General features: G+C 38.0%; 1 protein-coding gene across 15 annotated transcripts in view; it reads right to left on the bottom strand.

The window, feature by feature from the left end:
• The window catches only part of grin1a (glutamate receptor, ionotropic, N-methyl D-aspartate 1a), a 66196-nt gene extending 49028 nt beyond the window's left edge, over positions 1-17168 (bottom strand). For 7 of the 15 annotated variants that reach the window (XM_049466323.1, XM_049466329.1, XM_049466330.1 and 4 more), the window contains exons 1-3: positions 16417-17167; positions 7436-7570; positions 6040-6216 (exon numbers count right to left, since the gene is read on the bottom strand). In XM_049466323.1, coding sequence (XP_049322280.1) covers positions 6040-6216; positions 7436-7570; positions 16417-16665 — 561 coding nt within the window. In that variant the 5' untranslated portion in view covers positions 16666-17167. Of the gene's footprint in view, positions 1-6039; positions 6217-7435; positions 7571-16416 lie in introns of all 15 variants that reach the window. The other 8 variants (XM_049466331.1, XM_049466332.1, XM_049466334.1 and 5 more) reach the window with 4 other exon arrangements.
• Between the last annotated feature and the right edge of the window lie 660 nt (positions 17169-17828).

The following is a 17828-nucleotide window of genomic DNA, read 5'->3' as shown; positions in this document are numbered from 1 at the left end:
CGTAGCTATTGATATGGCCTAAAAGTTAAATATGAGATGTTGCTGGTTGTTAGGAAGTATCCTAACCATTAAAAAAGTGGAATTGGAACCAGAAGGTTACTGGTTTGATTCCCTGAACTGGCAGAAATTTGCGTAAAGCTTATAAAGCTCTGGAAAAAAAATGAGAGATCACTTAAAAATATTTGTTTTACCAAATTAAAAACCTCTGGAATATAATCAAGAGGAAGATGGATGATCACAAGAACTGGTATAAAGTTATCCAAAAGCAGTGTGTTAGACTGGTGGAGGAGAACATGATGCCAAGATGCATGAAAACTGGGGGTTTATTTCATTAAAAAACAGGGTTATTGCACCAAATATTGATTTCTGAACTCTTAAAACTTTATGAATATGAACTTGTTTTCTTTGCATTATTTGAGGTCTGAAAGCTCTGCATCTTTTTTGTTATTTCAGTCATTTCTCATTTTCTGTAAATAAATGCTCTAAATGAGAATATTTTTATTTGGAATTTGGGAGAAATGTCGTCTGTAGTTTATAGAATAAAACAACAATGTCCTGTCCTTCTACTCATCAGAATTATTTCGCAACCCTTCTAACTTCTGCTTTTTTTTCTCTTCCTTTCCTTTCTGTTTTCTCTATCTATCTCTTTTACATGTATGGAGATGCCCTGTTCCTGATGTTCCCAGCCTGGCTCTCCACTGCCCGCTGTGTTGTTCTCCGGCTCTGCAGCCCTGCACTGATTACCATTAACACACTCAGTATCTGTTTCTGTATTAGTCATAGCTCTATAGTTTGTGCCCATCACATTCTTATATTCATAAATTAGTACCTGTTATATTAGCCATAGTTGTACTGTTTTTGTTCTGTTATTTGTTTGTTGTTTGTTTGTACTGAGCGGGTCAACCCGAGTAGGATGGGTTCCTCGGACTGAGTCTTGGTTCCTTCCAAGGTTTCTTCCTCTTAAAGGGAGTTTTTTCTTGCCACTGTGTCACCATAAAATCAGCATCTCTGTGGTGCTGCTCATAAGAGGCGTGGACCTGTTTTTCCTGTAAAGCGGCTTTGTGACAACCTTTGTTGTAAAAAGCGCTATATAAATAAAATTGAATTGAATTGAATTGAATTTTACTCAAACATAAACCTATAAATAGCAAAATCAGAGAAACTGATTTAGAAACTGAAGTGCTCTCCTAATTTTTCTCAAGAGCTGTAGATGTGAGCTTGACGCCATAAGATTTCTTTAAAAATGACTGAGGACCAAAAAGTCACCAGTGAGAAAACAGAACAAATATGAATTTTCAAAATAAATTGTCCATTGTTGAAAATATACCATTTATTAGCAAACATACGGAAAAATATATTTATCTCAAAAAACTATGTCTATAAATTATGTTAAAAAACTATGTAGAAAATGTATTATGTCATTGGGCAAAGGACTATAAAACACAGGTTAAAAAAAACTCCCCTAAAGCACCCAGATCAGATAGCTAATCGTTCAATGGCTAACCAACTAGCAAGCTAACTAACTAGCTAACTATATAACTAAGTAACTGCTTGCTTTAATTCGATTGCTTCCAGGGTGCTGAATCTTAGATCATTGGATCATTGCCCATGCAGGTGCATGGTGCATGGTGCATGCTCATAATTCTTTTCACTAGAGTTATTATGTGTGTGTGTGTTTGTTGTGTGTTTGTTCACGTGCACGATTGCAGGCTTAATTTGACTGAATTATTATGTTCTATTGCAGCGCACTGGCTGTAAAGTGAGTTTCTAATTTTAGATCTAATAATAACACCGACTGGTTAACAGATAACCGCTGAGCATTAAAGGCCGTAGCGTAGCGCGCATTACGGGCTGCAGTGCGGCTGCAGACGGAGGAAGTGCATTAGGAGGCCAGTGGCCTTTCCTGCTGCACCATCTTGCATTCTTCTCATCTCCTGATTTTTTGAGGGCAGCAGCCTCGGGGGAAGCGCTGCGCTCGGACTGAGCCACTTCGCAGTGGTATAAATAAACTCCTCTAGCGCAGAAACGCTCAGCGCTGCACTATGACTGCACTATGACTGAGCACAATCTAATTCCAGATATGATTCTGCTCCTCGCTGCTCTGCTGATTACACGTGACACGGCGCGAGATCCTCCCCGTGTCTGACAGGACCCTGCAAAGTCCAGCGCCTAGTGTTTACTTTCCCCAGCGTCAGGAAGCATACACGTTCCTCCCTCTCCACACCGAGCCCAACACGGCTACGGCGCTCCTCGGCTGAAAATAGCTCATCGCAGATGACGTGTTCACATTCTGAAACGGCTAAAGCAGGACGAAAACGACTCTCGCACGTGGGAAGGGAGTGGAGAGGCGCGCTCTGGTGTTCCAGGCCCTTCAGATGATTATGCAAAGTGGAGCGAAGCCTGTGCCTCAACAGACTTTATCAACCATGAACGCGAAAATAATGAACGCTGCATCACATGCATCAGCAAACTCACTCACACAGAACGAGCCAGTAATATCGTTGACGATGCTCTGACCTCTAATTTTTTATTGGTGTAATAACTGAGGATGCACCGATACGGCAACTGTGTATCTGCTGGTGTCGATATGCAAACATTTATACTGTATAAATTATAAATTATATAAATAACGTTTGGATTTAAATTTGAATTCATCTGGATCTGCTTTGGTAGAAATACAAATTTACAGTAGTATTAATAAAATGCATATATATATATATTTTAATGCAGTTTATATAATTAAAAATAAATAAATAAATAAATATTGCATGTGGTTAAAAAAATTACATTATAAAAGTTACATTATCTAGTGAACATATTAATTAGAGTAAAAATTGTTAATTCAAAGTGCATTTTTATTTACAATAATGCAATGTATATTTAATCAAATAATTATGTTCAAACAATTACATTTCAATAATTGTCTGATTCCAATATCTTTCTGCATCCATTGAAAAACCTAAAAGTTTAAATAACTGTTTAAATCCATTTGCAAAATATGGGTGAACAGACTGGAAAATATCCAGGGCATGAAATAATATAATATAATGATTTGCAAGTGTCGATATTATTTTTCTGATAAGTTGAAAGTAACAAACATTAATTCTACTCCCACTGTACTGATATGTGTAGTTGATCAATGCTTTTAATGTACTGATGATATTCACAAAAAGCTCCTAAAGCTTATTGTGTCATAATGTGATAAATTTTAATCACAATCACAATATAAAAATAAATATTATCGTATTAATCAGACACAACTCTATGTTAACTCATTACAATGCAGTATGATATTTAGATATACAGTATTTAGTAGTCCAGCTTCACCTGAACAGCACTGGGTGATGTATGGGTTTAGAGGCGGGGCAGGAGGGAGAGCTGATTGGCTGAGCTGCAGCAGCAGCAGTGTGACTCTGATAGCAGTAAAGACACTGTTGAACCTGAGAGGGCGCTAAAGAGGCAGAAATTACCGCAATAAAAGTGTTTTTTTTTAAAAGCTTAAGAAATGTTTCTAATAAATGTAATGGGATGTTAATGGGATAAAATATGATTTTAGGGTTTAGTTCCTGATTAAAGCAATTATTTGCTAATTCTACAATAAATTCCCCTTCAGACCCTGTGTTCATTGCAATGGACATTATGTGTTCTTACACTTAACACAAATAGAGGCCTATTGTCTATTAGAATAGACATTTATTAGCCAATCAAACAGCAGTTTAGCCCTGTGCACTGCACTGGAAAAATAACATCCTAGATAATAAGAAAACAATTTTTTTCCTCTTTTTAAAATGTTTGATAGTCATTTATAAAATAGAAGAACTTGTATAAAAGTTTTACAGAATAAGAAATTGTTTCACGGACATGAAAAGGCAATTTTTTCTAATTCATTTATTTATTCATTTATAGAATCTTAATTTTTGAGTGCATTACATATAACAAATATATATATATATATATATATATATATATATATATATATATATATATATATATATATATATATATATATCTTCTTTATGACTGGAACATAATTCAGGTCTGAAAGGGTTAATACTACCCCACTATCTAGAATAACTGCAGTGAGTTAGAAAACTGATCTTAACTGACCTGTAACAAATGAAGGCAGGACAGCAGGACAGCTGTTGTTGAGGCAAACAACTGGGAGAAATGCGCTAAACAACAGCCAGGCTGTTCCAAAACTGTATGTCAAAATGGATGCCAGGTACAGCCCACTAAACTCTCTACGTTCGGCTGATTCACATGTGAGAACATCAGCCAGGCATGAGTCACGTCTCTGCAGCTGGATGGGAGCCAGAAACAAAGGAGGAAAGAAGAAGCGAAGCTGCAGAGATAAACATCTCAACTTCTTCTGCATCCCACCATCTACGCCATTTTATATAAATAAAAAAAAATAATAATAATATACAGAGATAGGAAAAGGTTTGGGTACCCCTGATCATTTTCATGATTTTCCTTTATAAATCATTGGTTGGATCAGCAATTTCAGCTAAATATACTGTATCATATAGCAGATAAGAAAATAATATAGTTTATCATATTGTGCGGGAGTGTGGGGTTCTATCTACAGGTGTTGGAGAATGAAACTGAAACACCTGGTTTTAGAGCACAATAATTGATTGTGGTGACGGACAGTTCTGGTGGAAACAGGAGAGTTGAGGTGCACGTTGAATTCTGCCGTGATTTGATCAGCCGTGGTTTTATGTTTTTTGGATCCCTTCCTCTTACAGCGTCCACAGTTAATCCTGTTGGATGTGGTTGGTCCTTCTTGGTGGTATGCTGGCTAACATTTCCCTGGATACCGTGGCTCTTTATGCATCACAAAGACTTGCTGTCTTGGTCACAGATGCTCCAGCAAGACGTGCACCAACAATTTGTCCTCTTTTGAACATTATGGGTCAACATTATGTCACCCATAATGTTGTGTGCATTGCAATATTTAGAGCAGAACTGTGCTCTTACCCTGCTAATTGAACCTTCACACTCTTACTGGTGCAATGTGCAATTAATGAAGATTAAACACCAAGCTTCAATTTAGCCACGAAACCTAAAATCCCACACTAAAATGATGACAGGTGTTTTTCAGTTTCATTGTCCAAACCCTGTAAATATATATATATAGCACATATACTGTGCTTCACCTTCAGTTGGCATGTTGACACCAATACTGTATATGGCTCTCTGTAGTAGTCGCTGTAAGTAAAATCAGCAGGATGTGTATGTATGTGTATAATTATATATATATTGTGTCATTTACCACCACGTCTTTAGAGAGTTACAGGATGAATCATTGCCCATTAAAACAGCCTCACAAAGATCCCAAGGCGTTTTTTATGGGCACCATTTTATGAGCACTTTCGGAGAACTTTCAGCACGATCTACAGCAGCACAATCTGCACATGGCGACCGTAGAGCCAAATCAATGATACCCAACCCAACGAATTGCTGGATTCTCAGCAGGGTTAAAGCTTAATTGGAACTAAACCAAAATAGTCTCACTGTTAATAATGTCCTCTATCAGCGAAGAGGGCAACAGTAATTACCGCCGCGCTGAGCGATGCAGATCGGGGAGCTTGATTTAGCTTCTTCCCAGAGGAAATAAAGTGCGGAGAACTTCGACGAGCTCATAACCATCATAATGCAGCCTTCATTACTTTAATAAATCAAACGAACACTCCGAGTCGACTATAAACAGTCTTGTTTCGTGAGCCAGTGATGCTTTGCAAAGCCCCAGGTTAAGATTCAGATTTTCGCTCCTGTTGTGGAAAGACTCAGGAGATTTTGACTATGGCAAAAAGCAACGTGAGATGAGTAAAAAATGTCCAGAACTCTAATTAGATTAGACCACATTAGACGCTGTTGATGCCTTTGGCTTCAGAACGTTAGCCAACATTTACAACATGGCATGAGAGAGATGTCAAACAGAAAAGCAAAACAGTTACGTACATAGAACACTTCTGAGATCGTTACACACACACACACACACACACAGGTGTAGTGGGCTGTTCCAGGATGGCTCACCTTGGTCTCTCTCTCCTCCAATAGCGTCTCCAGTCTCTTCTGGGCCGCCCGTCCCTCGTGGTCGTCGCTGACTATCAGGATGATGTGGTTCCAGCGGAATTCGCGCATCATGTCGAACCAGACGTGCGCCTGGTGCGAGTACGGGGGCACGGTGCGCAGGAAGGACAGGTGGATGCTCTGAAGGAAAACAAGGTTTGGAGAGACATGTCTGTCATCTGCTGGTGTTGATCCACTGTGTTTTATTATCAAGTCTAAAGTCAGTGCAGTTTTGTTTTCCCACAAAATCTTACAGCACTTCATATCTTACAGCTTCCCTCTGCTGAAAACAACTTTTATAGAGATGTGGATTTCATTTTCCAGCAGAAATTGGCACACTGCCCATACTGCATATAAAAAGTACCAATTGGTCTTATTATATAATATTCACATTTTCTGAGACACTGGTTTTGAGGTTTTCATTGCCTGGAAGCCATAACCATCAACAACAAAAGAAATAAACCCTTAAAGTTTAAAATTTATATTAAAACTAAAATAAAAGAACTTTAGGCTACTATATTTGGATCTCACTCTGAGCAAGTTCTCAACCCCATAACCTACTAATCTAACCAGCACAGAGCCATCCATCTGTTATCAAACATCAGCCATTATTTCAGCTCAGAACACAAGTTAGCATCACCAGTTACCTGATAGGCTAATCCGCCATTTTTAGCTTCAAAATAAAAGCTCCAAGGAAGATTATTTAAAGAAAAAGATGCTTACAAAAATCAATGACGGTATTGCCTAAACTAATTTAGTATTGACTAAATATCTAAATACTGTTAATATGTGCATCTCACTGAGAAACATATTATATATATTAATATGAAATATATAGTTAAGTGTAGTTACTCTTTAAGATGTATTTAAGTAGTAGAGAATGTCCTAAAAATGACCTGTCATTTGTGAGCACCTTCTATAATTGTATACTGTAATGTTAAGGTGAATAAAGGAGCAGCAATAAAAATAGGTTTAGTGCATTACAGGGTCTGTACCAGTCTGTGCCAGTCATTTATTCATCTATTCATTTCTTCATTTATTGTTTCATTAATTTATTGGTTAATTTATTTGCTTCTCATTTTAAATTGAATATATTTAAAATACTTTGTTGATTAATGTGATTAATTTAAATATATTAATCACACAGCATGTTTTCAATCAGATACTTTTATATATTTTTTAACCAAAAAAATCTGAAATGTGATGAAAAATAAATAAATAAACACTGTTAACAAAAAACAATAAAACAGAATTTGCCAAAAAAATAAAACAGATTTGAATACAGCCCTAATTCTGCTCTACTCCATTTAACCCAAGTATAAAGAGTGACTTTAAAATTGAACTCTTTAAAAGGACTGACCTTATCAGAGTAAATGGACATCCTGGTGGTGAGGCCGACCACAGGGATGCGGTAGAATCCAGCGGTGTAGGAAACCGGCGTGGGTGTGAGGTGATCGCTGGACTGGGGAGGATGGCTCACCAAAATCGCGTAGACCTGCAGATACAAAGAGAGGAAGAGAGGGGTTAGAACTAAACCTAGAGGAGCTGAGTAATATAGTATAAAGACTTTGTTACCTTACTTAAGTCTTAAGTAGAAATGTTGATTATCTATACTGTACTAGAGTAATTATTTTTACATTTTTAGACAATTATCTGAACTTTCTGCTCCTTACATTTAATAAAAATATCCTCGTTACTCCTATTTCATTTCAACTCGTTTTCATTCCGGCTTCTCATCGTTCAATAAAACCCCTATCCAGATAAATCTCTCCTCCATCCAGATAGAGTGAATCTGATTGTGATTGGATGCAGAGAAGTATAAACATATACCATTCCGACTCCCTATTGGTTTATACTGTGATTTATCACACCTGAAAACAAGAGAACTCCAGACAAACTCCAGTCCAGCTAAGCTTTAACTTTAATATATTTACATTGTTCTGTATGTAAAATACATTCATTTTTTAATAATATTTATGCAGCTGAAACATGTTAACATTTTAATATTTTAACATTATAGTTATTATGGCTTTTAGAAAAATGTGGACCCTTTTTAGTGCACTAAGCTCTTGTCCTTAATGGCATTTACTTTTTACTTTTATACTTTAAGTATTTTTGAAACCAGTACTTTTACTTTAAGAGTGAAAAGCTTGAGTAGATACTCTTTTCCAACTTCTACAGAAGTATTTTAGTAAACCCTAGTATCTATACTTCTACTGTACATACAGAGTAATAAATGTTGATACTTCTCACACCTTTGGAGATGCCAGAGTTTGAAGAAAGGTGCAGAAAAATCTCAAAAAGTCTCAAGTTTTTAAGGAGCAGGAGAGAAAAACGAAAAATGGCTGACCTAGATTTACACATGTTAAGCAACAGCAGAGGCTTGAGTTGGTACACAGTGTTCTGGCAGCTCAGTCTGCGCTGAAAGGCGAATTACACCAGTTTTGTTTAGTTTTCTTCTCAGATTTTTTTTACATATCCAGCAATTAAATGGTAATAATATAGACAACATTGTGAAAGAACCCTTAAAGAACTTGTATATTGTAATAGTCTAGTATAAAGCAAGGTTTCATAAGGCAACATATTCATAATAATGTGTTTTTTATCTTAATCTTGATTTAGGTTCACACATGTGACCTGTGCAAGTCCAGGCTGGATCTAAATTGAGCATTTTTAAAGGATCGAATTGAAAGTGGAAATGCAAAACGGCCACTTTCAGAAATGTAGTAAAACGAAAAAACTGAGAAAATATGATGAAATGTACTTGGAAAATAGATTTTTTCAGCCCTGAAACCGAGGTTCTCTCTGCTTGATTTCTGGATTTCACTATTAACAGAGTTCCCAACACTGAATTCAATAGATTTAAAAAAAAAAAAATCCTCAATTTTGGATCAACATTTCTCTGTGAATCTGGATTTTCTGCACTTACATGCATAAAAAAACAACACTTTTGGTGAAATGTTCTGGAGCCTACATTTATATTTAAATTTACATTTACACCATATTTCTGACACTCTCATCCAGAGAAATGTACATGATTATTCCTGTTACAGAGGTGGGCTAATGAAGTGTTGGGAGTCTTGCCCAGGGACTCTTATTGGTGTAGCACAGCATTCTGTAGTCACCCAGACCTGGAATTGAACCCCAGTTCAATTCCACATGGTAGCTCATTGGCAGGCGGTGGTGTTAAACAAATCAACATTGGTTGTACGGTTAAAAATAGGGTAAGAACCCCTGTAGCATTTTAGCATTGTAGCATTACACCTATTTCTCTAGCTTACAGCACAACAACTTCGAAAACGGACAGATGATCAATGTTATTGGCAATTCTCAGTGGTTTTAATCATATGTCTGATTGACTTCTATGCCTAAACCTCTCTAGACAATCAAAAAAATGTACAGTAATCCAGTAATCCCACTTATTGCTTTCCAACAACAGAAACAGAGCCCAGGCCGCTTCATCCTGAAGAGACTGCGCTGCTCGTGGTTCGGCCATATTTAGTGAAAATATGCTACAAAAATCAAAGAGATACTACATGACAGAAAACACAGCTTTGGCTCTGTGCTCAGTTATGACGGCTTTGTATGCTGACAGGCTGTGTGGTTGGGCCTTGAACGAGGATTTTCATCCAAAGTGCTCTCAGGCATCTCTTTTGTACCATCTGCCACAGACCGGCCTCCTCTCAGACTGAGAGCTTCAGCTTCAGAGCTTCCAGGCGCGTATCAATGAAGCACAGCGAAGACACATCAAAAGCTACAGAGACACCAGAGACAAATATCACTGCTGCTCTCCATTTTTGCGTTTTCTTATTTTTAGTTTTCATAATTCTGAATAAATACACATCCAATAGAAATGCTCTAAAATTACCTGAAAACTCTTAATTAACGTACATTTTCATTCCAAGTTTAGAATATTTATGCCTTCGCATTTAAAATCATGTATTTTTTATAGATTCATGTTTCTCGTTGGACAGTGATTAAATGTTTTTCAATCTATTGTTTTAACTCTGCAAATAATGACTAATTGGGATGTAACAAGCCACAGCATGCAAGGGGTTAAAGGTCTCATTTCATCATTTTTTCATTCATTTTAAAATGTCTAGTTGTGTTCTCTAGAAAGAGTAAATACCATTTGAGCTGTTTTTTTGTAAAAAAAAAAAAAAAAAAAAAAAAAAGTTCGCTCTGATTGGCTAACAGCAGTGCAACATCAGGAGGCGGACAGCCACTAACCTAGTCCTAGAGCCTCTGTAAAACACCAAATCCACTGGAGATCCTATTTAAACATATAGTTACACACAGAGGTGGGTAGAGTCCAGGTCCACAGAAAGTAAAACTCCACCCTGGGGTTTTGTTAGCTGAGCCTCAGCAGAGCCGCCAAGGCAGTTGGAACAAAACCCAGGGTAGTTTTTACTTTTAACGAGTGTAAACAGAACACTATCCTACTTGTCCCAATACTGTGTACTGGTGAACTGCCTTTCTAACAAATGCTGTACATTTACTATAGCTACTTAAAATTGCACCCATTGCTGACCCAGATGTGCAAATGCATACATATAGTTTGTCTAGTACCTATAGGAAAGGAAGCACTGCCAAAAGAATATGACTCTCTAGAGCAGATATGTAAATCTAATGACCCTTTTGGCACCATTCCTAATGCCAGATTTGGGATAGCTAGAGGGATATAAAGCCCCCCCAGCATTAGGCTGTGGAGCAGTGGAACTGTATTCTCTGGAACATTGGAGCTGAATAGATGGATGGACAAAAGACTGCCAATCAACGCCAAGTAATTCTCTCATAACACACTCGTAAACACGAGGTAACCACATGGCCTCCATCATACACATGGTTGGGCACGTGCTTGTAAACTTGAGCACGTGTTGAAAGCTGTGCTCCTCAGTCCAGCACAGTTTTGCGGCGCAGATTTTTCCAGTTTCAGCTGAATTCACACTTTCAATCCCAGAAAAACAAACGCTCTGATTCACCTTTTAAAAAGCCATTTAAATGCCTGACTAAAGATTACAATGCCGATTACTGTTGTCTAGCTGTTTTCCTTGGGTTGTGAGTTGAGCTCGGTACTGATTTAGCTCTTGATTGGTCCGGATCGGATCCGAGACAATGCATGGGTGGGGGCGTGGCTGATGACTTCATGAGCCCTGCATTGTTTAATATCGCAATATATATATTGCTGAAAAAAAAACATTTGCAATGTTTAATTGTTCCAATTGAGGACTGTTAGGATAAAACCCAGGGAGTCCAAAAATGTTAAAAAACAGTGGATTTTACTGTGCATGACCTGCAGACACTAAAGCAAAAAGGAGAGACAGGAAGAGAGCAAAATGAACAGAGAGAGAGAATGGACGGTCTTTAGCTGCGAGACGAATTACTCTGCATTTATTCATTTAATATGGAGCTCTATTTCATCAGCGCCGAGAGGAAAGCATGACATCAGCACTTCTTAAAAGACATAAACCATCCTAAGAGCACTTTAAGTGCTTTTAATTTAATTTGGTGTGAGCTGTCTTTTAATGATGCACGGCTCCTTCTGACTCCATTAGTCCCCAGAGTCTTTCAGCGGCCTGCTGAACACCTCGTCCTCGTCCTCGTCCCTACAGCATGTTCACTGATCCTGTCTATAACCAGTTTAACCCTGGTTTGGGTTCCATCAATTATACATATATGTTTAAAGTGTACTGTACTATTTTGTTTATAATTAAAAATCTATTTATCTGGGCAGAAAGAATGTATTAAGTCAATGAAACATCCTAACATTGGTATAAATACAAATAACATTCAAGCCTGTTCAAGTCAACCTGTTTTGAGTTATCCCTTTGGAATCAACCTAAAAGGACCAGCACCCTTTTGGATGGGTCTTTTTGAGGCTACCAAGTTGGACCCATCTTTAATCCATCACCTCTATCTGAGACATCACAATTAAACTCTTCTTTTCGAGGCGTCCAGTTTAGGCCAGCCATTTGAGAACTACCCTTTAAACTAGTAATGTTTCTGTCCCTTTTGAGGCAATCCCTTGGGGCCTGTCTTACTTGAATCACACTTTAGATGAAACCTGTTTAATCAATCCCTCAGGATTATTATTTTAAGCTACAAGCGCCAATATTCATCCAGCCCTTTCAATCCAACCATTGTTGCCATTCTTTTCGAATAATTCCTAATGCAACCAACAATTTGGGTGTATTCTTTTGGGGGCCATCCAGTTGGACCCATCTTTTATGCACCACCTTTTTGCAACATCATAACTAAGATCTTCTTTTTGAGGCAATTTTTTTTAAGCCAGCCCTAATCGTGTTGCCATTTCTCTTGAGGCGTTTTTTACTTTAGAACCTTCGTTTATGGATCACCTTTTTAAATCTCACAATTGAGTTATTCCTTTTGAGGCCAACTAGGTCCTCAAAAAGGAAAACTTCCTTTGGGGCCAATCTTACTGGGGGAAGACACCTTTTTGACTCTTTAGGACATATTTTTATAGATCATCATTTTGAGCCATTGTAATTGAGCTGTTCCCATTCAAGAATTATTTTTTAGCCAGATTTTTAAAACCAGTCTTTTATTTCATCCAACTTTGACTCTTTACTTTAGAGGGAATCCAACTGCTACCATTCATTTTTTAAGTCAGCATTTTGGGCCAAACATTTTAAAGCAGGTCTTATTGACTAAGACCTTAACACTAATGCTTCTCCACTGTTGTCTAAAATGATGTAATAACCAAGCCCCCCTTCAGCAGAGGAAAGAGTATTGGGTAATTCTCTGGAGTGACGATGGAGCTCCATACAATTCCCTTGGGATGAGTTGAAGAGGTAGAACTAATCATCCACCATCAGCACCTGGACGCACTGATGCTCTTGTGTGGCTGAATGCAATCAAATCCTTCTAACAGTTAGATTGAACTGAAGGGATGGATAGTGAGTTTTTGATGGACCATCTCTTTTAGTCTTCAAAAATTTGAGTTCTTCAATTTGATCCATTGCTTTGGAACAGCTAGGACAAGGCCTGCAGTGACAATTATATTAATTATATTATCGACTTATTGTACAATATATGGACACAAAAACGACCCATAAATGTCGATAAGTAAAAGTCAACATTGTTTAAAAAAACACAGGTTTTATATTATTTTATTATTCTGAGATCACTTCAGTTTCTGAATCAGTTTCTCTGATTTTGCAATTTATAGGTTTATGTTTGAGTAAAATGAACATTGTTGTTTTATTCTATTAACTACAAACAGCAAATAAAATATTGCCATTTAGTGCATTTATGTGCAGAAAAAGAGAAATGTCTGAAATAACGTATTACGTATGAAAATGGACCAGAAAATAGACTTTCATTGATAGAACCAACCAATAATCTTCTCAGACGAGTAGAGGAATTTACCGCAGTAAAGAGGAATAAACCTCTATTAACAGGCCTGATTTCAGTAGTCCTTTTGCTCTATTAGGAACAGGGTTATAATATATGAATACTGGAGAAGGTGGCTGGTGGGGAACAGCTTGTGGTGGTCCCTTTAATTGGTTTCCGTTTTCAGCTGCCGAGCTCCAGTGTGTTGCAGGGCCTGCTGTGATATGTGGGCTGTGTTTGTCTCTGTATTCGTCTACAGTTTAACCAGCTATGACATGCTCTGTCTCTCTCATACGCCTCTCCTGCAAGTTCAGCACGGCTCTGCAGATGCTTGCTGCACACAGCCGGGCTTGGCCTCATTTTGGCAAATCACACTCATATGGCACCTTATGGCACGTCAGAAAAAAATTAACGAATAAATTTGTTCCCTTCATGCTTCATTCAGTTCACACATAGTTAGCTTTGCAGCTGCTCCCCTGACCTGGGTCATCCACCCGGCTAACTTAAAGCCGCCATGTTTCCTTTATATAAACACGCTATTAGGGGTGTACGAATATATCAATATATTATTATTAGAAGTATTGCGATATTGTAATTTGCGATAGTGTATTCTGATTAGATTCAGAATCATTATATCAGACAATTCCACCTTTCTTACAGTATTGCAACATATTGTGATATACAGCTCTGGAAAAAATAAGAGACCAATTAATAAAGATATTTTTCCTTGATTTTACTAAATTGAAAACCTCTGGAATATAATAAAGAGGAAGATGGATGATCACAAGCCATCAAACCACCAAACTGAACTGCTTGATTTTTTGCACCAGAAGTAAAGCAGCATAAAGTTATCCAAAAGCAATGTGTAAGACTGGTGGAGGAGAACACAAGAAGCACAAAAACTGGGATTAAAAAACAGAGTTATTCCACCAAATAAAATTAATACTCCAATAGAAACAGATACAGGATTTTAGTACTTAAGTACAGTAGTGTAGGAAAAATAATACTTCAGTAGATACAGATACATCATTTTAGTACTGATGTACAGTAGTGAAGTTAAAATAATACTCAAATAGATACAAATACAGTATTTTAGTACTTATGTACTTAAGTAGTGAAGTAAAAATAATACTCCAGTAGATACAGATACAGCATTTAGTACTTAAGTACTGTAGTAGTGTAGTAAAAATAATACTCCAGTAGATACAGATACAGCATTTTAGTATTTAAGTACAGTGATAAAGAAAAAATAATAATCCAGTAGATACAGATACAGCATTTAGTACTTATGTTCTTTAGTAGTGAAATAAAAACAATATTCCAGTAGATACAGATACAGCATTTTAGTACTTAAGTACTGTAGTAGTGTAGTAAAAATAATACTCCAGTAGATACAGATACAGCATTTTAGTACTTAAGTATTTATAGTAGTGAAGTATAATAATACTCCAGTAGATACAGATACAGCATTTTAGTACTTAGGCACAGTAATAGTGAAGTAAAAATAATGCTCTGTACATTAGATCTCTATTAGCTTATTGGATTTTGGCTCTTCTCCATTCAAAGGATAAATGTAATAATCATAAATTACATTTACTATATTCCCAATGGTTTTTACTCGTACTAGAGATGAAAATATCTTCATATAATGCTTTTAAATGTATTTGCAAATATCAGATTAGCTCTGATTGTTTCCCTCTCGGTCTCCCACACTCACACTCGCACTCTTTTAGCCTATAAGTGGGTATTGAGAGAGTGATTACAGTGGTTATAATTATACTGGCTCTCCACATCCCACTTTACTCATTCAAACTGATGCATACTGCCCTCATCATCACGGCCAACGTGCCTGTGGATCTGCTGCGCTTCTGGGCCAAGCCTCTTGGGTCAAACCCTTCAAGCAAACTCTACTGCACCCTACTTTTCGGACTGGAACGCTTTTAAACTCTTCTTTTTCAGGCCGTATCTGATCTGTGAGCCTTTGCTTTTAAGTCGCTTCACTTGAACTCATTCTTTTTTGGACTTCTTAACACTGATCTGTTTATTTTTTTTTTCACTTTAGGCCCAAGTTCTTTTGGACCACGCAATTAAGTCATTCTTTTGAAACTTAAATTCAAATTCTCATGTTTTAACCCTAAAGAGCCCCAAATCCAGAAAAGATTTTACATTTCTAAGCAGCATTTTTTGTTACCTTCAAGTACAGCATTTTATTGGATCTAAACTGCAACAAGATATTCAAAATTATGATTAAAAAATTAAGTGTTTGGACAAACTGTTCAAATTTCTGGATCTCTGAACGCTGTGGGAGAACGGAGGTGAGCTATTCATCAAATGTAAGAACTTTTTATCATGTTTTACATTAAAAGTGTAACAAATTTACACCGAAATTCTCCTTTAAACCTTTAGAGAAAGTGACCAAAAAGCACTGGTGCAAAAAGGACCTGAAGGGATGGGTAAAAAGAATGAGCTCAGTATGATCAGCGAGCAAATATTTCTTGTTTTTAAAGTGTTTAAAAGGGGCTTAAATAGACTAATGGATACACAAAAAAAGGTATGATCTAAGCGAGTGTCCCCAAAACGATTGGTGCTAAAGATGAGGCTATTATAAATGACTTAAGATGATTTTGGTCTCAAATGTCTTGCCAAAACGTACAGGTATGGGCCCATTATGATTGACACAAAAGCGTTTTATTTAAAGCGTGTTATCCCAGTCTGAAGGGTGTTTGGACAAACTGTTAAAATATTTGGATCTTAGAAAGCTGCAGGAGAGCAGAGGTGTGCTATTCATCAAAGATAAGAACTTTTTATCATGTTTTACTAAAACAAAAGTCCATTTTACACTAGAGTTCTCCTTTAAATCAGACTCTAGACACCTAGATCTAGACCTGTTCCAACCACTCAACCACTCAACCCTCAATCTATCCTGCTCTTTCTCTCTCTCTTTACCAATGGCATGAAACATCTCGACTCAACCCTCAGCAGACTCACCTGGCTGGAGATGAGGTCCTCGCACACGGACAGCGCCATCTGTATAGCGTTGGCCTTGTGCGTGACGGAGATGGCGGTCAGCTTGAACTTGTCCCTGCCGTACACCACGTTCGCTTGGGCCACCGCATCCTTAAACACCTGCTCGTACCTCTTCTGGCTCAGCACGGCCCCGATGTTCACCACCTTGGGCTCGCAGCCTCCGCGCACGCACGAGCAGGAGAATAGCGCCGCCAGCAGGAGCAGACGCATGGTGTGGAGTGCCAGAGTGCGCGCACAGCACCGGCTCCGATCCCTCGCGACGCCGGGCAGCAGCTTTTTAGAGCGAAGCGAAGAAAACAAAGCGAAGAAACGGGAGAGAATAGAATCCCCGGGCAGTTCAGAGCCGCGGGCGCGCGCTCACTGCGGCGGAATGCCCGGTGCGGCCGCTGCCTCGCTGCTTGTGCATATGCATCGATCTCATATGCACCGAGGAGAGGGCTCGCGAGGGCTCGCTCGGGTTTCTATCAGCTTTCAGTAGCCGAGCTGTGGCGCATGCATGCTGCTTTAGTCCTCAGATCCGCTACTGAAGGATTTAAACGATAGAAAAAAAGCCGGACGACGCGCCGCGCGCTCACTGATGCTGATGCTGCTGCTGCTGCTGATGCTGCGGCTCGGACGCTGTCCGTGGTGCTGAGAGCCGGGAGCGCGCACCGACGCTACTGCTGCTGCTGCTGCGCTGCACTGTGCGCGTCCCCGCTGCGCGTTGGCGTTTCAGCATCGACTAAATGAGGCGTAGCTCAGCGCGCGGGGGGCTTTATTATCCATCCACACAGCCTCCCTCTCAGAGCATCTTCTTACAAAGACTAAATAAGATCTAGATCTAGAACTGTGTGCTCAGTTCTTATATGAAACTCAATCAGGGTAATTATATGCATATAAATTTGAATGCATTTGAAATAGTAATTGTTAATACTGTAAAGATGCAATAGTTTAAAAAAAAGGTTGACTCAAAGTAATGCTGGTTTAGCTTTCTATTGACTTCCATTGTCCACTTTTTTTGAAAGCACAGGGTGAATAGATATTATAGTTGGCTTTATTATCCACACATATCTGAGTTTTCCAATTTGTACCACTGAAACACAAAAATATGCCAATAATAAATCAATAATAAAGGAAGGATACAGATCAGATATGGATTTCTGATATTAAACTTAATTAGGACTTAATTATATGCATAAAGATTTGAATGCATTTTTAAACTGTTATTGTTAATACTCTGCAGATACAATAGGCTAAAGGAGGTAAAAAAAGGTTGACTCAAATTAATGCTTGTTTAACTTTCTATTGACTTCCATTATGAACAAAAACATTAAAACATTAAAATACATTTATATCTTTCCATTTAATTCCATTGTACACACAGGGTTAACAGA

This window comes from Astyanax mexicanus, chromosome 17 (assembly GCF_023375975.1).
Source record: "Astyanax mexicanus isolate ESR-SI-001 chromosome 17, AstMex3_surface, whole genome shotgun sequence".
NCBI lineage: Eukaryota > Metazoa > Chordata > Actinopteri > Characiformes > Acestrorhamphidae > Astyanax > Astyanax mexicanus.
This window is presented reverse-complemented; position numbering and strand designations above follow the sequence as displayed.